Source organism: Mycteria americana, chromosome 3 (assembly GCF_035582795.1).
Source record: "Mycteria americana isolate JAX WOST 10 ecotype Jacksonville Zoo and Gardens chromosome 3, USCA_MyAme_1.0, whole genome shotgun sequence".
In the NCBI taxonomy this organism is placed as follows: domain Eukaryota; kingdom Metazoa; phylum Chordata; class Aves; order Ciconiiformes; family Ciconiidae; genus Mycteria; species Mycteria americana.
Window position 1 is genome coordinate 51,237,635 of NC_134367.1, and position 21,439 is coordinate 51,259,073.

Here is a 21,439-nt window from a genome sequence, read left to right on the forward strand (position 1 = left end):
AGGAAGAGAAAATGTTTGTTTAGCTAGGAGTGACATAGAAGCCCACTTGAGATAAACAAATCAATACAGCAATAAAACACTAAAGTATTTCAGTGAATTTTTCAACTGATAACTAATAAAATTAAATTATTAGAAAAGATGCCACAAGTTTTTTTAGCACTGTATTTTTCTTTCAGTCTGTTTAATTAAAGTCTATGAGGGGGCCCTTCCTAGAAAGATAAGAAGGCTGGGTTTACTCTCAGGTGCTTGTTTCTCAGGTGCTTCTTTGGCAGCAGGCTCACAAGTTGCTTCGCTTCCTTTGCCCCAAAGGAAGGGCAAGTCTTAGCTGCACCATCCCAGGACTAGATCGGGGAAGCACCTAAATCGGGGAAGTCCTGCCCCATCCTGTACAGCAGCCGCCTCCAGGACCGGTCTCCTCTTCATCTTTCCCCTGCAAGCAGACACTGTTTTGGTGGGTGACGCCTGGGGTGGGCTTCATCCTTCCCCTAGCCTTCCTTGGGAGCCAGCTGGGAGCTTCTGGTACCTCTTTGTGCAGCTCTTGGGGTACATGTGGAGACCCCCTGCCTCTTTGCACAGCCCTTGGGGCAAGAGCATACCCTGCAAGTGGTGGAAGGAGCACAGTGGTTTACGTCCTGATTCCATACATGCAAAAAGATAGTGTTTTGTGGCTACACCAGTGAGCTCTCAATCAAAAATGACTTTAAGGTAAATTCAGCAGCTTTATTGGGTTAAATAGTGCCTTATTAACTCGTGGTGTACACTCGCAAATGCCCCTTTTGTCTGCTTGGAAAACAGTGGCAAGTCAGAAGATTTCAGGAGGTCAGTTATAAGGGGTTTCCATCAGCTCATCCTGTGTTGACTTGCCAGGTGGGTGGCAAAACCCACACCCATGACAAATACCCGGCATGGCTCAGTGCCTACTGCTGCGTGTTTGCACTATTTGCGGCGAGGGATTGCCCAGCTCCGGTGCTGCCTGCGATGGCCGCTGCGCCTTCCTGCAGGGAGCAGAGGGAGAGCCGATGCCTGGTAAAACCCGGGGGCCCTTGGAAGTGGGGGTGCCCCCGCTTTGCCTTCCTCCATGCACTCCTGCTTCCAGTCTGCCCTACGCCTTGGGGGGATGCATGTGCCATGGCAGCGGAGGCATTTATCTCGACTCTTCTGTGCGTTTGACAGCCTTTTTGTCCATGTTTTTAGGGCACTACATCGTCGGTGTGTGTCCAATGAAGGGCTGGCCCTGTTTGTAATGCACCAGGAAATTTTCTTCCTTGCATGGGGCATCGTGCTGGAAATACGCCCGTCCTAATGCCGGATATGTTGAGCAGCACCAGCACCCCCTCTGCTTTATCTCATGTGGCACTGTGTCCGTGTGCCCAGGCTAAAAATCTGGGCCCTGCATTCCCAAACTTCAGGAGTGACTTAATAGTTCCTACTTCTCAAGTCATTATTTAGTTTGATTTAAATGTTGGGATAAAAACTTCGTGGTAGAGAGAGGGAGTGTGTGTGTGTGTGCGTGTGTGTGTGTGTGTGAGTGTGTGAGTGGGGTGGGGAGGCAGGAGAGGGACTCAAATAGCACCCTGACCGGATAACCCAAAGGTTGCAGAATTAAAGTAAACAGGCTAATAGCCATAGCACATAGGGGATGTGGGGGTGTATATGTGTGTGTGTATATATATATTAAAGATATATTACTGAAAACTCAAAAATGTCACCACTGTTTATATTAAAGGAAAGCTGAGAGTTAAATGAGATGGGTAATCAGATGCCCGACATATGTTGTTTGGAATTGTTTATATGGCCAATAGTTATTAAAATTAATTATCCTTTTAATGCAGTCTTTTCACAATCGTATTCTTTTTTTTTTTTTTTTTGTACAAAAGATATAGCCATTGCAAAACAAGCTAATATGGGCTGTTTGGAAAAGGCAGAACAAACAATACCAGGATGTATTCTGACATGGTCATAGGCTCAACATGCTGATAGAAAGCACCAAAAATCTCTGTCAATGGAGTATTTTGAGAACTAATGTAAATGACAAAAATGGTTTTTTTGTGTGTGTGAAATTCTGTCAAAAAAGTAAGGCACTGAAAAATCTGACATCTGTTTATCTGTTTATAGCTATGGCAAGATTACTCATATTAATTCTTGTTTAAAATGCCATATGAAGGAAAGGCATTTGTGCAAACAAGAGTCATATTTGAATTGTAGATCATGTCTTCACCATCTGTGAGAGCTGTTGGTGTTGCAAAATTAATGTGTTAATGAAATCACAATAATTTCTCTGAAGTAATGGATTCTGAAGCCTAGAATGACTATTTTTTGAACTTTGGTGTCTAGTGGTTTACAACTGGGAAAACCTTTCACAGCTTAATTACTTCTGCAGCCTTACTTTAAAAAAAATTGGCTATGCCTTCACCACACCAATAGCAACACAGAAATTGATTAAATGGAAAGCAGGGAAACAAAACAAAAATGAGCCTGCAATGCATACTTTTTGCCGTAGTATTTGAAAAGTTGCTAAATAGGCCCTTGCTTGCCAAGAAGTTTTACTCAAAGTGAGTCGTACACAAGAGTGGGCAAACAGCTCAGAAAATAATTTCAGCTTGCCGAAACATCACGAATTGGGACTGTTCAAACCTCACACAAATGTCCTGACTATTTCCAAGTCTCTCCTTGGAATGACGGGCAAAGGATGAATTATGCTTTTTGCTTCATGGTGCCATTTTAAAATACCACACCCTTTCCAACTTACTATTTGATACTCTTAATAGAATACTAAATGTTACAGCGTGCTGCAGTTTAGCTGAAACGATTTGCATTCATTTCCAGCAACTTTCTGAGTCCTTTTCCAGTTATTATACTTCTTGTGTAGCATGGCATCCCAGGCAGTACAGGTGTGCTTAAATTACCACTGCGGAGTAATCACAGCCATACTCATACGGATTTTGTATACTTACATATGCGTGTTGTAACAGTTTATGCCAGCTGAGGATTCTTCTCTGTGGTATGGGTTTAAGATATATAATGTACTATATAAGGTGGAATAGAGATCATGGGAGCCAGAAAAGGGAGTAGCATTCAATTCACCAATATTTTGGAGCAAAAAAAGCACAGTTTTCACAAACGTAACTATTTTTTTTCTGCTAGAAAAATAATGTATTTAGAAAGCAACTGAAAAATGACTTTTGAAATAACACTATGAAGAGAAGATTGCTTTTCTTACCTGATTTGATTTTATTACTGTGTTGTAGGTATGTGACTGGTGTAAGCACATAAGACACACAAAAGAGTATCTGGATTTTGGGGACGGGGAAAGAAGGCTTCAGTTCTGCAGTGCAAAATGTCTCAATCAGTACAAAATGGACATTTTCTACAAAGAGACACAGGCCAATCTTCCAGCTGGACTGTGCAGTACATTACATCCTCCAGTCGAAAATAAAGCAGAAGGCACTGGGGTGCAGCTGCTGACTCCAGATTCTTGGAATATACCGCTAGCAGATGCTCGGAGAAAAGCCCCATCCCCAGCGTCTGCAGCTGGCCAAATTCAAGGTCCTGGACCATCAGCGTCTACCACTGCCTCTCCGTCTGACACTGCCAACTGCTCTGTCACTAAAATCCCCACGCCAGTTCCCAAACCTATTCCCATCAGTGAGAATCCAAATATTCCACCAGTTTCTGTCCAGCCACCTGCTAGCATTGTGCCTCCAATTGGTGTCCCACCTCGCAGTCCTCCCATGGTGATGACAAACCGTGGGCCAGTTCCTCTGCCCATATTCATGGAACAGCAAATTATGCAGCAAATCCGTCCACCATTTATTCGTGGGCCGCCTCACCATGCCTCAAACCCTAACAGCCCTCTGTCAAATCCAATGATTCCTGGAATCGGTCCCCCACCAGGTGGTCCCAGAAATATGGGTCCCACCTCTAGCCCCATGCACAGGCCGATGCTTTCCCCTCATATCCATCCGCCCACAACACCTACCATGCCTGGGAATCCTCCAGGCTTGTTGCCACCTCCCCCTCCCGGAGCTCCTTTGCCCAGTCTTCCCTTTCCCCCTGTCAGCATGATGCCAAATGGTCCTATGCCTATGCCACAGATGATGAACTTTGGATTGCCATCCCTTGCCCCGCTGGTGCCACCCCCGACTCTACTAGTGCCATATCCTGTCATTGTCCCTTTGCCCGTCCCCATCCCCATTCCCATCCCCATCCCTCACATCAACGACTCCAAACCCCCCAATGGCTTCTCCAGCAACGGCGAAAGCTTCATTCCGAGTACCTCCAGCGAGACGCCTGGGGCAAAGCCCACCAATAGCTCTTCATCCCCTCGAGAGTCAAAGCAAGGATCGTCTAAATCCTCTGACTCGTCACCGAGCTGCTCAGGCCAGTCCCTAAATCAAGCTCAAGTGCTTCAGGAGCACAGTAAAAATGAAGTTGTTGACTTGACTGTCAGACCTAGTAGTCCAGTGAACAGTAAATTTGGTTTCCCCAGTGTGCTACAGGGTCCACAGGACGGTGTGATAGACCTAACAGTAGGCCACCGGTCTAGGCTGCACAATGTTATCCACAGGGCTTTACACGCCCAAGTGAAAGTTGAACGTGAGCCTAACAGTGTTGTAAATTTGGCTTTTGGTAGCTCAGACAAAAGGAACTGCAGCGACTGCAGGGACAACTGCAGCCCAGTTGACTCAAAAACGTTACCGTGCAGTGACGGAGCTCACTGCTGTCCCGTCTCCTTGGCCTCCGGCACGCCGGGACTGGAAGCTGGTGCAGCGGTGTGCAACGTCATTGTGAATGGCACGAAGAGCACGGAGGGTTCCAAGAACCCGGAGCCGCCCCAGGAGCCGAAAAAGCCCCAGCCCCCGGAGGAGCTGGCGGTGAGCGAGCTGGAGTCCGTGAAGGAGAACAACTGCGCATCAAACTGCCACCTTGAGGGAGATGCTGGCAAGAAGACCGGGGAAGAGCCCCTTGCTGGGGGAGACAAACAGGACCCGAACCTTAACAATCCAGCAGACGAGGACCATGCGTATGCTTTGCGGATGCTGCCCAAGACAGGTTGCGTGATCCAGCCTGTGCCAAAACCAGCAGAAAAGACTGCTATCGCGCCGTGCATTATCTCAACGCCAATACTCAGCACAGGGCCAGAGGATCTGGAGCCACCATTGAAAAGGAGGTGTCTCCGAATTCGAAATCAGAATAAGTAAAGGTTTGTGTAATCACTACTGCCTTCTGTGTGAGTAGAATCAGTATTTTCAGGTATGAGGTCAAACTCATGTGGATGTGGCCTTTGTGAAACAAGATACAGGTCCCAATTTATTAGCACTTTCAGAATACTATTGGTATTTATGTTTTAATACTGTTCTTTGTGTTGTATTGCATCTGTACTTGTCAGTACTCCATCCATCAGCAGCCTCATTACACTTTTGCTCACAGAACATTTCATGATGGTGCTGGCTGTGAAATTATTGTGTTGTGTATGTCAAAGTCAGTGGTTTTCTGCCTAGGATATGGTTTAGGTCTGGGCCATTAATCTGCTTACTTATTCCAGCTGAGTTACGCAGCAACTCAAGCCTTCATGATGATGATTGAAATTGCCCTACAGCATAGCACAGAGCGGGACTACCCAGCTGCTTCCTGCTAGCTCAGATCCAATTGACTTACCAAATGGTCATCTCCAACCATCTTACCTGGGTCTGCCTCCAGACTGCACCCTGGCTTTCAGCCGGGCTGTTCTCCGGGGAGTGAACCCCCTCTCCCCGAGCTTTCCTGCCTCCGGTATCAGTGCTTAGGGACTGCCTGCTCTTTGTGACCTGCCTGCTGTAGCTTATCTCAGCAAGACCTGTGCCATGGGGCTTTACTCTGTTACCTGAGGTACCTGCCTTTGGTGCACGTGTCCCACCTTAGAAAAGCAGCTGAGGTTTCCCCCAGCCCTGCGGCTGTTATACGTGTGTGGTTCCTGGTAGGGCTGCAAAGCAAGGCAGAGATACGGGAAAGTCCACCAACAACCGTGGCTGTCCAAGGACAATGCTCCAGAGGCAGAAACCGCCCACCCTTCATTCCCTATTCCCAGCCTACTGAATCGCTCTGATAAAACAGCGCCTTTGTAAAACTGTTAGCTTAATATATGTCTGTTGCTTCAAACCTGTGAGCAAGAAACAAATGTAATTGCATTTGTTTAGATTCGCAAGCATGGAGAGCTTCTTTCAAGAAAAGGGAAAATGGTGGGTGTTGCAAGAAATCTGTTCAGCAGTAAAATACTGACGGTTTGCCGGATGTGGCTTGATGACATGCCAGATTTCATTACAATCCGTGGAATATTCTGTAGCCTCCAGTAAATCCCTGTCCCTGGTAGCACAAATAGTGACTGCAGCGGTGCAATACGAATATTGCCTTGAAGGGCTTGGCACCTACAACCACAGATAGCAGCAGGCTGTGGAATCTGGGCCATTGCAACATCTCCCTGCTCCATCAGCGCAGGCTAATTGCACCATCAAAGATACCGCAGTATAGTCAGGACTCCCTTTTTATTTGTTAACGCTGCGTTCCCTGTGCTGGCTGCAGTGCCAGAAACGTTATTTCCCTTGATCACAAACAATATTTATTTACTTTCTTCGGTGGAACAGAACCATTATTCTTTGCTCTCGGCATGTGCTGACACATTTAAAAGATACATTTGTAAGGACAGGGGACAACTATAACTTTCTTGGACTACTAACCAACATATACAATAACTCAGAAGTCAAATGAATATTTAAAATCTTTACACACTACTAGGCCCTGCTAGTGGGGATCCCCCTACCCACCCCTGAGATATGGATGGACTATATGTCCCTCTCAGCAGCGAGATCTTTATTGCAAATCCCGGTATGCCACCTTTGGAGCTTGGAAGATTGTCTCTTCATAAATGTACACATGCTTTTACCTAAGGGTCATGATTTGATCTAGTGAGAAGGCCACTATTTGACTGTATCCCTTTTATTTAATTCTAGGAGAGCTGTGATTAACCCATCCTTTCCCGCCTTGCTCAAGCTCCCCATAGCTGTGGTTTGTTTCCAGCCAGTGCTAAGAGACTTGCACATTTGTGTGCTGACACTGTAGTCAAAGACAGGCTGGTCCTTAGCATCTATTTATGCTTGCCCAGACCATCCAGGCTGCAGTAATGCCACCTTTCAAAGGTCCCAATCCCAAGAAGGGTTTAGCATCATCCAGAGCCAAAGCCTTAAAACTCAGAGAGAGTTCTGGCTTCACCGAGTTGTGTATTTTTGCCTGATTATACATGACATCACTTCACGGATAGTATTTGACAGACAAAGTGGGCAAACTGAACAAGCTGCATTGAAAAGACAAGATGGATGCTTCATCACTCAGTTATTGTCCTCAGCTCTTTGTATTCTCTTAATGTCAATAACTGCCACTGTGGTTATCCTCAGGAATAACCATTTTCCCATCCGCCAAGGAAAGTTTTCAGGTTGCCAGGCAAGATTAATCTGACCCGATATAGACATCTGGAATGAAGACACAGCTGAGCTAATTGTCCGAACTCTCTTTAAAGTCAACCTAGAGAAGCAGGCACTTCAGAGAGACAGCCGAGTTTATCCTGAAGTCGACAACTAAGACAGCTCAGACGAACTGTGCCCTAGGAGTGCCTGTTTCTCCCTGCTGTGAAGGAAACTTAGGGTGACTGGCACAGACTTAGATGTCCCCATAGACACTGAAAGTTAAAAAGCCCAGCCTGGGTGTCTGCCGTGCCTCTGGGCTTTGTGCAATAGCACAGCACGGCATGGTGATGGTTGTTAGTCAGTCTGTGTTCATCCCCTCCTTTCTCCACAAAGAGAAAAGAAGTAGCCTCTCTGCAGAAGAGACGTGAGACCAGGATCCTTATGTGCTTCAAGGGAAAGAGGATACCCAAAATACTCTGCAGAAATAAACAGCGTGATAACCATCTCATTCCAGTGGGTACCTCAGTGAAATGCGGGTGGGTTTTGAGCCTCCCAAGGCACGCACAAGTGATTTGTGGAGCTCTGATGATTAATTTGAGGTGAGGACTCTTTGGTTTCATGCAGAGCCCTCCTTTCACTAGTGCTGGTAATAGCCAGTCCAGGAAAGCAGGGGGGCTGCTTAGATTTCTGGCCTCCCAGCAGTCTGTGAAGGCTGCACGGGGCTCAGAGCCTGCCCGTGTCTGTACAGAGGGGACGAGCAGGGGGAGCAGAGCATCGGTGGGTGCAGCCCCTAACACCGCAGCCCTGACCTCCGCCGTTCCCGTGAGCTCCTCCTGCCCAGGCCTGGGGAAGGACGGAGGTGAAACCCGGCTCCTTCGGCAGTCTGGTTCCGGGGAGGATCCCTCATGAGGGACTCCCAACCTCATAGAAATTCTACTAAAATACAAAGAGGGTAGGAGCTGCACTAATAATTGTGTTGACTTGGGCCCTTGGAGGTTTGCATTGATTGCACTGGCCACGCTAACCCGGGAGAAGAAAAAAGTCCAGAAAATTGTCTTCTTCTGTCTTGCTCCCCACCTACCCTAATTGGAAAATCTGAACATACTGCCCTAATGTGCAACTTTTCCTGGATTTTATTTCCCATCAAATTGTATGAAAAGAAGGAAATTAGCCAAATATTTTTATGCTAGAGTTCTGGACAGACAGATTGAATTCGTGTAATAGCAACATGGACTTTCTAAAAAGGAATCAATGAAAGCGTGACCTTTTTGGGCAAGTCGCCAAACTCTGGATTATTTAATGTACCGATTACTTGATTATTGGAAGTGCTAATCAGCAACATAATCCTTGATGTTAAAAGTTTAGTCTCTCCATCAGGATGTGGACTGTCAAGCTGTTCTGGCTTGATGTAATTCGAAGAACCAGCAAAAGATGCCTTGGTGCCAAATTCCTACTATGATAAAGGAATGAAGCTAGTAACAATATTCTGTTGAGTGTTATTTTTTCAAGTTAGAGCAACATGAGTTTCTAAAATTAGCAGCGTTAGTGTTGCCTGCCTCCATGCTTTATGTCCAGGTGGGATCAGTTTTAACCCTCCAGTTTTGGTGTCAAGGTTTCCTAAAGCAAATAAATGGAAACACTAAGGTCTGCTTGGATTTAACATGATAGTTATGGTAAACTAAATTAGAAAATTAAGTGGCACACGCTAAACTCACAGCTAGCTTCTGTGTGTGTGTGTTGACTAATCTATGTTGGGGGCAGAAGGGAGTTTTTCTGCTTGTGTCAGCAGAATTTCTCCCAGAAGTAATGGAAAGAGTAGGAGTATGGCCACCTACAGAGCCAGCCCGTATGTCCTGGGGTCAGCATCTGCTGAGTTATAGGCCCAAACCTCCAGCTGTCTAGTCCATACATTGTAGTCGTAAAAATATACAACATGCAGAATGCTCCAGTTCAGAGCAGAAGTAATATATATCCCACTGTGAGCTCCCCTGCCCGTAATGGTCCAGCACAAGATTTCCTGCTCTGGTCAGGATTCCTGAGGCAAGGGGCATAGCTATTAACCTCCCTTTCTGCCTTAAGAGTTTTTATTGCTCCCCTGTCACTGTAGCATCTATCTACCAGCATCTTACCCTGCCCTCCTCGCTCTGATCAGGATAGAATTTGACCTTAAAGGTATACTTGAAAACAGATTTTATATATTTAAACACGTTTTTATGCTAATCATCTTCATTGACACAGTACTATGGGCCAGAACCTTAGCTAATTTTAACTGGATATAGTTCCACTGGTGCTAAACTAATTTAAATCAGCAGAGTAATTGGACTCGTACACTTAACACCTACTCTTCTGGTTCAGAAGTTTTCCTTCACCTGGCTTCTTATGAGCCTACAGAAATTTTCCATTTATCCGAAGGGGGAGAGGAGAGACTGTTAACACCACAAAGCCTTAAACACATTTGCTTGGAACTGAAGCTTTGCCCTTGAGAGCTGCCCGGCTCTAGCAGTGTGATCTTACGTTTCAAAATTGCCTGTGTAGCTTCTCAGATATATTAAATCCGAAAAGGGATTTCCCAGGAAAAAAAAAAAAAAAAAAAAAAAAAAAAAAAAAAAAAAAGGTTCTCAAAATGGTGAAGTATAAAATGACATACTTCCAGAGTGGATTTCAGCTCCCACATCTTGCTGCCGGGGTGTGGGAGCGCTGACTTCCGTCTCACTAGCAGTAAATAGCAGGCTCGTGGTACGCTGCCATAGATCACTGCACACTCTCTGAATCAAAGGAACAAGTGCTGATTTCTGATGGGTTCCTCCTGCTTTTCTATAAAAGCTCCTAGGGCATATGTTTCAAATACGAAATCTGATTCTCTTGAACCCAGTTTAGAAAATAAGTACACCTGGTCTGATCTGCAAAGGTAGTGAGCATCTAGGGCTGCTGGGAAACAAAACACGGGGCCAGAACTTCAGCCAGCAAAAAATGCCGTAGCTCGACTGACAGACCCACAGAAACCCCTGGAGGCTGTAGCCTACCTGGCAGCTCCCAGGACCTGGGACCACTGACTTCAGAGATCGTTTCGGTGCTTACTTGCCTGTATTAGTTTTAATTGTCTTGTGAAATGAAAATTATTTGAACTGAAATAAGCATCTTATCCATGCCATTCCTTAAGCTGGTACAACCAACATTCATACTGAAACAATGAGTGACTCCTAATTCTTTGCCAGGCTTTAAAGACTGACCAGGCACTTTCATACATATAAGGCCTAATGCTCCTCTTATTTAAGTTGGTGCAAAGCAGATTTGGCTGCATTCAAAAGTGTTAAGTGTAAAATGGGCATAGGGGGAGACTCTAGCTCTCCGTCAGTCTGTTCTTGTGCTGTCGAGTGGCACAGCGAAAGTTTACGGGGGAAAAAAGCACAACTCATGATTAAATACAAAGTCCCTGACAACAAAGACCGTAGTAAAACAGACAGGCACCCTTGTAAAAACATCATCTGAGACAACGATTGCCTTTACATTCAGAGGCCGGGATCCTGGACAGTATGTGTCTGATTGCCGCTGAAATCTGATAAGGAGCTAAGCACCTAATAGCCTTTGTGAAGCTTGACCCTGAAACAACCATGGCCAACTTCAGTGCCGAGCAGTGAGCTCCGAACAACTGTGAGGAGCTTCTAACCTATTTCTCAGTATTACGAGCAATACCTGAAAGTCGGTCAGAAAGGAGCAAAACACTTTTGAGGACTGTGGTTGTGAAAACATTGGATATAATCAAGCGGTGAGCAATAGATGTTAAAAGAAAATTAAATTCTTGTTAAAAAAACAGTGGGAGATTCAAGCAAAGCAGAAGCAAAGTGAGAAATCAGGAGGAAATCAGACTGTGACGAGCAAGCTTTTCTGAAGCACTTTTTGTTTCCAGATTACCTGCTGAGTCTCTCCCTGTCTATTTTTAGGTCCCATAGAGCAAAGCAGGCAAGTTAAGCACATTCCTGGGTGCCTCCATCAGTCGAGGCCTCACGGCCGAGGCCTCCTAATCATTACCTTATTGACACTATTTTGATAACGAGCTGCATTTCACTCCCGGGACCAGAGGTTGTGTTTGGAAGCGTGTGTGATCATCTCGTGAGAGCCGTGAATCGAAGTAACTTCTGACATTTTGCAGAACCCTCAACTATTCCACATTTGCTTCTACTGTGAAAATTACAGCTAATTAAATATCTGGGCTTGATCCTGTGCAGTACTGCGCGCACTCAGCTCGGTGCCGCTAATGCAAGTTGAAGGCCCTCGGCACGTTACAGACCGAGGTCCTGCCTCTGACTCATTTGCATGGCTTTACTTCCCCAGACACGGTTTTGGTATTTGAAAAGAATGGTATTCCTGTACAACATGTGTCTCAATTTGTAACGATATCCTCCCTGCAGCTGGCTTGCTTTTCCAAGTGTTTCTGAAACATTGCTGTCTTAAATTCGAGCCAACCTACAATAACAAATTATCTAGAGGCAAAGAGGCTGAACTGCGTTTGTCGAGAGGACGCTCCCAGTCTCTGCTGCACTCCATCTTCCAGTCCCGGTTTCGGACTTTCAGGCTGTGTAATGTAATCATCTTCTATGGAAGCACACATTTAAAAAAAAAAAAAGGGGGGGTTTAGGGATTGGATAGCGCGGAGTGAAATAACTATCGAGTTCCGACCTCTCTGGAAAGATCTGCATCCCATCATCGGCCGATTGATATTGAAACCTATAGTTAGAGCAATTTTCAGCTATTTATTTGGAGCCCACGTGGTTAAATGTAAAACTTGGTGTTGCCTGCTTATGCTCCAAATATTTATAAGCTTTCACGAACCACTTGTGCTGCCACTTCTAAGTTGCTTATCCAAAAGGAGGGGAAAAACCCTTTTCTACAGGAATTCTCCAACTGAGAGATGCTTGAACACTAGCATAAAAGAAAAGATACATGATGAGGTCACCGAAAATTTGAATTCTGACCCTACCTTTCAAAGTACAATTAAAATGCTAGTTCTGTTTTATTTGAAGCCGTTTACCGATTATTGCTGAAATGGTTATCTTGGTGGTAAAAATATTGTCCTGTTTTCTTGGGGTGGGTAGGGGAGGTGGGAAATAGAGAAAATCTAAAACAACAGTTGGGTCCAACGCAGTCGCTCAGTGGCCGGCAGCGCTGGGGATAAGGCAGATGCCCTAAGGTGCCTGGCACTGCACCGAGGTCTATGCCAGGTCTCATCCGCTTGTTCCTTATGTGTTCTGGGTGGGTTTTTCCTCTTCCATTCCCCATGGTATAATCTACCTGACATTTTGGCCACCTGAGCATGCTCCCTTGGCTTTGGATGAGTCTGCATCTGCTCTTGCTTAGGCTGAAGTGAACCAGGATGGGGGCTGTGAAAACCAGGGAGAAACCCCATGGGCACGGTGGCAGGCATGCAGCCCTGGATGGTTACGGACGGAGGGGTTGCCCATGGGAAAAGGGGAAAATGTTGATTGTTTCCTGATATGGGATGCTGAAACTTTTGACTAAAAAGATTCAATGCCGCTTCTGCAAAAAGATTCTTATTATTGTTATTATTGTTGTTGTTGTTGTTATTATTGTTATTGTTACCATTGTTGTTATTATTTTGTGGCCCGCAATAGTATTTCAGATGAAAAAGCAAGGCCGAGGCGTAACCCAGGTGAGGAGGAGGACTCTCACAGGGAGGTACTGGCTGTTGCTTGGCAAGAACTCATCCTCACCATTCCATCTCCTCCACACCGCTACTCACAGTTAATCTGCCTTTTTCTGGCTATTTATCTGGTTTTACTGGAGAGATCAGCTTGGATAAGAAAACTGAGAAGCACCTCAGAATAGCCAAAAGCCTAGTGGTTTAGGCCCACAGGAGGCTGCTGAAATTCAAGTTGAAGTTTCTATTCTGATTCAGACAAAATCGGAGGCTTAAAGAAGGTTTATGACATCACGGTGGTTGCCTGTTTTCAGGAAAGAAGAGTAGAAACTGTCTGGATTTGGTTTTCCTTCTGTTTTAGCTTTTATGTTTTGTTTTTTTGTTTCTTATTTTTTTTGCAAAAAGATCCTTGCAAAGTTTCAGCTTTATCCCAGCGCAGAATGGGAGAATTAGTTGAAAATTTGGCTGTTCTTTTTAAAAGGAAAATCATATCTTCTGCCACACCTGCACATGAAGCATCAGTGGGGCAAAGCAAACTATATACTGGTCTGCCAAATACACTGGTGCTGTGCTAACTGGAGGGCAATGGGCTGCCTCGCTGTTGTGGAGATATACCCAGTTACCCCAGCGCAGAGCAGAATCTGGCCCAGGCAGGCTCCATGATGTGCCATAGGGGTCACGGCCAGAGACAGTGGGTGCTACAGCCGAGATTACAAGTCCAGAGCCGTGGTGGCATTTTCCTCTTTGCGTGACTTGCGTACATACCTCGAAATGCCCCAAAATGCCCCTGTCAGTGAAAGCCTGGAGAAAGATGGTGCCATGGGGCTGGGCAGGAGGGCCTGGTTGACATTGGCTTTGTCTTTAGTTCAGATTGAAAGTGAAGGTGAGTTTCATGAACTTGCTGAGCAATGGTTCTGTAAAAGGTTAAACCATGAGAAACTTCTCTGAAATGGTGAAAAATTATATGAAAAGAATATTTAGAGAGGATCCGGGGAGATTGCTACTTTGAAAAGTAGAAAGTGGTGTAGGTGGGGAAGGAAGGATGACAACGGCAGAGAAACCTGACAGCAGCACTGATGCTGAAATCTGGGGAACTGAGCACAAATGTTCATCTTAGCCTACCAAGACTGGTCTCCTCCGCCTCCCTCCACGGCTGGTGGGTAGAGGGGCTCTTCCCAGATGTGTTCCAGGGCACCTAATGCAGTGGCTGCTCTGGAGCACCCCTGGGTGTGGGAAGGAGAACAAGGACACTGGTCCCCCTGGGTTAAAGTTTGTGAGCCCCTGCCTCTCCTCTCCCGTTACCACAAGGAGAGGAAAGGAGAAAGCAGTGCGATTCGGTGGGGAGCTGCTTTCACAAAAAGCTTGACAGTGATGGGAACATGAGGAAATGGAAATTTAAAATGCTGTGGCATGGGTTCCTGGTGGCAGCTGTTTTGCCCAGGAGAATCCAAACCTGAAGGGGAGAGGAGGTGCCGTGTCCCCTGGGTCGGTGCAGAGCAAGTTGCACAGTGAGGTTGCGTCGCTGCTTTGTGGTACGGGGGAGGATTTACAGCAGCCCAGGCCATTCTCCCCAAGTATGTGTCTGCTCTCTGCTGAATTTAGGGAATCCTGTTTCCACTGGCTAGGAAGAAGAGCTGCATGCTTACCCAGGCCAAGACTGCACTCCTATTTTGGGGGGAGCACTGTCTTTGTGGAAGTGCATAACGGATGGAAGAAACTACTTTTCCCTTTGCCTTATGCTGTATCCCTACCGTGGATACCTACAAAGCAGTCAAGAGCAGACTCTGCTGCTAGATAGCTGGGTTTTGAACAATTGTCACCAAATTTGAATGGGGTAGAGGGCTTCATTTCTGTCTCGTTTCTCTTCAGTGAACTGGCTGCCTGGTAAATACAGGAGTGCAGAAGCCACATCTTCTTGGTGACTCTCAGGGTCTCTTCCACAATGATGATTCCTTTGCTCCCTCTTTTTAAGCAGTGATTTATTTTCCCTTGGGCCACGCAGGAGCACGAAGGAGAGCCTGGAACTGTATTTATTTCCTCTGTTTCCTTGCTACATAACAAAGGCATGGTGACATACATCCCTGTTCCTCACTTCACTAGCTAGTTTCAGGGTTCAATTTAACATACATTGAATGAGGTTAGTGAGAGACAGCACTAAATGTACCAGCAAGGGGCCGAATGTGGATGTAAACTGGTGAAATTTCCCCAAAGGCTTTTCTAGGAATAGATGCCGGGAAGCAGGAGTCAGCCCACAACAGACCTTCTGCCTTCCAGTTCATGTTTCTTCCTCAAGGTCCTCCCCTGACTACAAGGCGGCTGGACACAATTGCAAGCACGGCCTCTGGTGCATCCCTGCAACAATTCAGTCACAGAGCTGGGGGTGACGACGCTGTCCCTACCACTTCTTCTGCCGAGGCATAAAAGGAGGGCAAGTCCCAAGCCTCTTCCCCAATGCATTCCTTGAAGTCACAATGACTGCTCAGATTACAGCTCGTGTTTCAGTCGGCGGGAGAGCCCGAGTTGTGTATCTGACCCAAAGCTGAGAAGGATCCATAGCTTACAAGAGCAGAGCAGAAGGAAAACACCACCTTCAAAATCAAGGGATGGTGCTTAAGGACGCTGCTTGTTATCCCGTTCGTGCTAAAGGCCTCCCCTGACTCTTGCAATGTGGCATCCCTTCAGTTAGCTCATGGAAAGATAAATCATCAAGTATTCAAAGGGGAAGGTTTTAATGAAGAAGCTTGAACTGCTTTAAGAATTGCTAAAAAAAAAAAATAAAATAAATTACAGAACTATTACAAGTAACAGATGATTCTAGAGTGTTTCCAGGGCTGAGCTTGCTCCCATGCTGACTTTAGCTGCACTCTTGTGGTTTATCTTCAGAGCAGTTTCCCTGAGAAAATAATTGCAGTGCCTTTCCTCTAGGGCCATGCATGTCCCAGATGAACTAGGCCTCTTTTAGCACATCAGCATTCATTGTCCGGGTGAATTAAGTGCTGCGCTAAATGATGGAAACTCTGCCATGCCAGCCCACATCAACGGTTGCCTCAGCCCTCCCCACGCAGTCTCTAATTTTTTTCTGAACAATAAGATGTGAATCTGGAGACAGAAATGTTCAATGGAGCGCAGAATGAGGGGGAAGCAACCATGGAAAAAACCGTGTGTGTCTGCGTGCATGTGTGTGTCCAAAGCCATGTCAATGACATGGCCCCTCTGAGGAGGTAGGACATGGCTGGGGAGAGCACTGGGTAGAAGCAGCTATTTCTGGCGGCAATCACTGCCAGCAGGAGCGTGCTGCCAGCGTGGCAACACTCAGCTCGTGGGACAGTGCTGGGAGTGGGCACGCAGGGATCGGTGCTTGGATGTGGGGGAGCAGGAGAAGGAAATGCCCCCGCAGCTGAGCTACCCAGCTCCTCGCCACGGAGGCACGGAGGGAGAGTGGAGCGAGAAGCACTTCTAGCAGTTGGCTCTACCAAGCAGGACCAAGCCTCCCACCACACCAGTCCCAGGGGCTGCGCAGGACGAAGGGCTGTAGGTCTGCAGCAGCACCTGGAAAGAGCTGGCTAGCTGCAGAAAGGGAGGAGGGAAGCTTGCTAGAGAGGCTTTGCCCTAGTTGCCAAACTGTCCTGCCCAAGCTCTAACTCTGTGTTCTTTTGAGCAAGGATTTAAATCCTCACGTGTCAGGGCATAAACCAAAGAGGAAGCTCTGCATTGGTGCAGCCTGTTTCATAGCTGCCCATTGCTCAGGTTACAACTAACAGCCACAGAGGGCATCAGTGCGGGTCTCACCTACCGTTCAGAGGAGCGCTGCGTCGCTGTCTGAGCCCACATAGGTGGACCTCCAAGTCATCTGAGCTGGGTCATCATCCAGTTGAGTTATTCTCCTTTTGCCCCCCTGCATTGACAGTGGGGCAGAAATGAGCCTTCCTACTTGTTCTCTTTCTGTCATCTTTTCCATGCTGCCTCCTGGTGTTGGAACTACAGCCTGCCTCTGACTTCTAGGTGGTCTTCCATCCCAGGATCAGCCCAGACCTTCTTAGCTTTGGAAAGCAGGCAAAACCCAGTGTGCGCACCTCAGTGCAACTCACACAAGCTCAACTCCATGGCTTTATGCTTACGAAAATTCTTCTTTTGTGGTTGACGCAATTTTTCTATCTGATCAGCAATATTTGATGTGTGTTGAGGGCGAGTTCAGCTGGGGTGAAGAGCATATGTCACTCCCCTAAAAAGTAATTTGGTTTTTGGGGGAGATAAAAATAGCTGACTTTATTGTGCTGGTCACGCATGCTGGTGTTGGCACGAGTGTGTGTAACATCTAACTGTGAAGTGGTGATGACTAGTATGTTCCCATTTCTTCATGGAACTTTGCATGCTATGCCTGATATGGATTTTTACTCTGTCACTCGATCACTACAAAGATGTGTTCATCAAACACAGCGACTGCCATATGAGCCAATGAACAGGGAAGGTCCTTCTCTCCAGTCTGCACAGTTTGTTACACTGAGTCTATCTGCAGTAGGGGAAAATAGACGGGACTTACAAAGCTAGCTGACTGCTCCGGGCAGAAAGCACTGAGAGCTAGGGAACTTCTTTATGCCCTCCTTCCCAAATCACTTACCAGTCTGTGCTATGCCATGCCATTTGAGACTGATTAACGAGGGATGGAAATTCGTTTCTGTTGATGTACGGAAAGAGAGGAGCAGGCAAAATACCTGAAGTGCAGAGTGAAGTTTCATACAGATGTTACAGATTTTATTTTCTCTGCTTCCCTTTTTAGTTAATCTCAGAGCAAGACTTCAAGCCAAAAAGTGACAGAAAGCAGTCGTGTACTTTATGGGGAGTACTTAGTAGGTGGATACATCCCAGTTCTCAGTCTAGTTCTTGTCCACAGCTCTCTGTACACACAAAGCTGCTCAACCTGCTGGGCACATTGCCTGAAAGCCCAAATGTTACTCCTTAGCCTAGATATAGTGGTCTCTGTGCTCTGCGAGTTTATGCTGGTCAACATATTCAATGATGTGCCTTCCAGTCTCTGCTTTGAGAAGGGTGGAGGTTTGGCAGGGGGATACGAGCACTGTGACGAGAGGGATCACAGAGGAGCCAGTGTGAAGGGGAGATTGTGGAGCAGACTGAGAAGGAAAATGTGACCCAGCACCAAAATTAAGGCCGATAAGTACTTTAGAGTTTCAGTCCAAATCTTTAGGGGACAGCAGATCCCATCCAAGGAGACAGAGTCCGAAGCATGTGGTGTAGAGAGAGGGACAGTCGCTGCTAGGCAGTCTACATGGTCAACTGACAGGGAAAGCAGGAGCACATGTGGCCATGGTGCATCACCCAGTAGCCCCTAGATAAACTAAGGCATCAGGAGCTTATAACCACTGGGGTGTTGTTAGTTGCATTTGATGAGAAGATGATTTGCATTTTCAAAATCGTGATGCCAAAGATTTTCATGACCTTGGCCTTCACCACTGGCAAAGCTCACCTTATTTTAGGGGACCTATCATGCAGCTTTCTGAAGGCCTCAAATCAATAAAGCTGTGTTTGCTCCAGTATTGTTCACCCAGTCAAAGCACTGGTGAGCTTCAGAAGGGGTTGTCTGAATAAGTCCTGTGGGATGCATTCCTTTTGTGTCCTAAAAAAATGACAAAAGAAAGAAAACAAAAGCAGTCAGTACATCTGGTCAGATAACAGGAGAAAAATGGATCTGGAAATGAGGAGCAAGATAGAAAAAGGGAACAACTGGAAAGTTAAATTCTTTGCCTAATTCTGTGATCAGTTCTAGCAGGATCTGGAGGGTTTTGTTCTCATCTCATATATGGTCCATGGAAATGTATGTATTCAACACTGAAAAGATCAGATCTTGGTAGCAGTTTACCTCAGTGAGAGTAATGCCTAGTTCTACTTGGGATCCTAAAATGCCTTTATTTTAATTCTGTTTTTTGTGCTAGGCAGTGTCAGTCACCATGCTCTGCTGGTTGCGACCCCCGGCGCTGTAGCTGCTATGGTGGTGGTACAAGACCAAGAGAGGACCGAGGAGGTTGTGGGGAACTCGAGCCCGACCTCCCTCATTGCAGCTCGGTTTTGCTGTGTTGAGCATACATCTGTCCTTTGCATGACTATGGATTTGGGGAAAAGCCAAGAGGGGCATCTTCAGTTTGCATGCATAACACGGATAGTACCTACAGACTTAGCTCTGTTAGTGGGAGATGCGTATTTACGTGAGAGTGGAGCTGTCTCCGGGTGCCGACCCAGTTTCTCTGTGAGACCGATGAGCCCTGTGGAGCTGCACAGCAGCCCGTGCAGCGAGGTGTGTGTAAGGGAGCCCTGACTTGAGCGGTGTTCCCCATCCTGTCCCCATCCCAGGTGCTGGGGGTCCTGGTCCAAATGCTTCTGCTTCTCTGACTCCACTTTCCCGCCTGTGCTGTGCAGAGAGTGGTACATCCCAGCTCTGTAAAGCACACTGAGATCAAGGGGTGAAGGGTACTGTGTAATTGCAAAGTATCGTTATTCACCCGTGCTCTTGTAGGATGAAAGGTGCTCTATGAAACCCAGAGAATAAACTATTACTGTATCAGTTTCCAGCTTTTTATCACAGGAATTCCTCCATCTTCCTTTCCAGCGACCTCGGAGGCTGCGTGTACCGACAGCCCTTGCGGCACGAGGGGCAGCCGAGGCCGAAGCGGTAGGCTCGTGTCTCTGCCCGGCTGCTCGCCCAGCGTGAGGCTGCATGCAAGCTGAGGCGGTGGCCAGCCCGCCTGCAGTGAGTCTCCTGCCGCTCGCCCTGACCACCTCTGTTTGTCTGCTTTGCAGGAACGCTTGCCGACAGGGTACCTTGCATGGAGAAAGGGAGCAGAGCAAACCACGTCACTCCACCGAATGACACCAGCTGGTCCGCTCACCACCCCCTCCGGCTGAAAGTCCAGCAAAGAAAGCAGCTTCCTATCACGAAGCCCCTCCGAGGAAGCCTCGGTCCCACGGGTGCCTTTGACCCAGAAGACAGCACGTCATGGACCCACACAGTGTGCTCAGCATTCCTGCGACCACCCCTCTTCTCCTCCAAGGAACGCTTTTTCCTCTTGGTTTCTTGCTGGGGGGGATTTTTCACCCTGGTTTCAAAAACCACACGGACCAACATAGGTACTTTTCCCTCTCTGACTTCAAAGTTCAGATATTTGAGACTGGACAATGATACGGATTTTTTTTTTTTTTTAATTTTTTTTTTTCCTTCGAAAAACTGCTGTGGTTTTGCTGCTACACTAAGAATCGTGATTTGCATTGTATGGTTTTGGACCTATTCAAGTTTTGATGGGGGAAAGGGGTAATACTGGAGTAGCAACGCTTCAGAGTCATCTCTGTCCTACCCATGATGCACTTTTAAATGAAGAGTTAGAATATTTTATTGGCTAATATACTTTCCTTGTTATTTTTACAAAGGCCACCTTTATCCTTTCTAATGCCATATTTTCAGTGTTACACTTTTATGGCTTTTAATTTTTGATTTGACAGATGTAAGAAGCAGCATGAATAGTTTATACTGTGGTTTTTCAGAGACTGAATGCCAAGAGAACTCAGTAAATGTTTATTCTTCTCAGCTTTCTCTTTAAATTCCCCTAAATAGCGCCCCATTTGGGAACAGAGCAAGAGTGTTGAACTAAAGACCAAAATTCCCTCAAGGTGTAAAATAATCTGAGGGGAGTATTTGCTGGGCGTCACGAAAGACTTGGATGAAATTTCAACCCTGATGGTTTTCAGTGATCCAGGAAGGCAGTGAGACAATCTCTCCATATGCATAGCCCTTTCATGATAATTAGAATGGTATGGACAAACCAATGAAAACAAGGGTAAAGTGAGAAAGATCCCCCATGATTCTGTTTCACTGTTTGCTTTCTCCTGTCATGGTTAAGAGAAATGTGCAATTCGATCCTCAATCAGTGGGTGGAGGATAACAGGGTAGAATTTACTTGTGTGCACTTGTACAGTTGTAGCCAAGAGTCCAAAAGTACACTAGAGCATGTTATACTGGCACTGAATTGGTAAGAGAGTCGTGGAGTATCCCATTCTGACAAATACAAAAAAAAAAAAAAAAAAGAAAAGAAAAAAAAAAACAAAAAACCCACAAAAACCCCACAAAAAAATCAAAAACAAACAAAAAAAACTTAAAAAAAATTTCAGATCACCTTGTGATTCAGTGTAACTGTTTACTAACTCGAATAAAGCAATTGTTCACTCTCGAGTGTTCAGAGTACACCTTTTCTATAAGGCTGCTGCGGGGAAGTGAGGAGCAGTTTGCAGGAGCAGTGTCTCTGACGGTGGCAGCGGTGTTGGGAGCAAGGTAGCAGGGTCAGTT

The 21,439-nt window shown here is 46.3% G+C and overlaps 1 protein-coding gene across 2 annotated transcripts in view; it reads left to right on the forward strand.

The window, feature by feature from the left end:
* The window catches only part of SOBP (sine oculis binding protein homolog), a 116,854-nt gene extending 95,661 nt beyond the window's left edge, over window positions 1-21,193 (forward strand). Inside the window, exons 5-6 of one of the 2 annotated variants that reach the window (XM_075498493.1) lie at window positions 3,249-5,203; window positions 19,903-21,193. In XM_075498493.1, coding sequence (XP_075354608.1) covers window positions 3,249-5,201 — 1,953 coding nt within the window. In that variant the 3' untranslated portion in view covers window positions 5,202-5,203; window positions 19,903-21,193. The remainder of the gene's footprint in view (window positions 1-3,248; window positions 5,204-19,902) is intronic. The other variant, XM_075498492.1, reaches the window with a different exon arrangement.
* The last annotated feature ends 246 nt before the right edge of the window (window positions 21,194-21,439 follow it).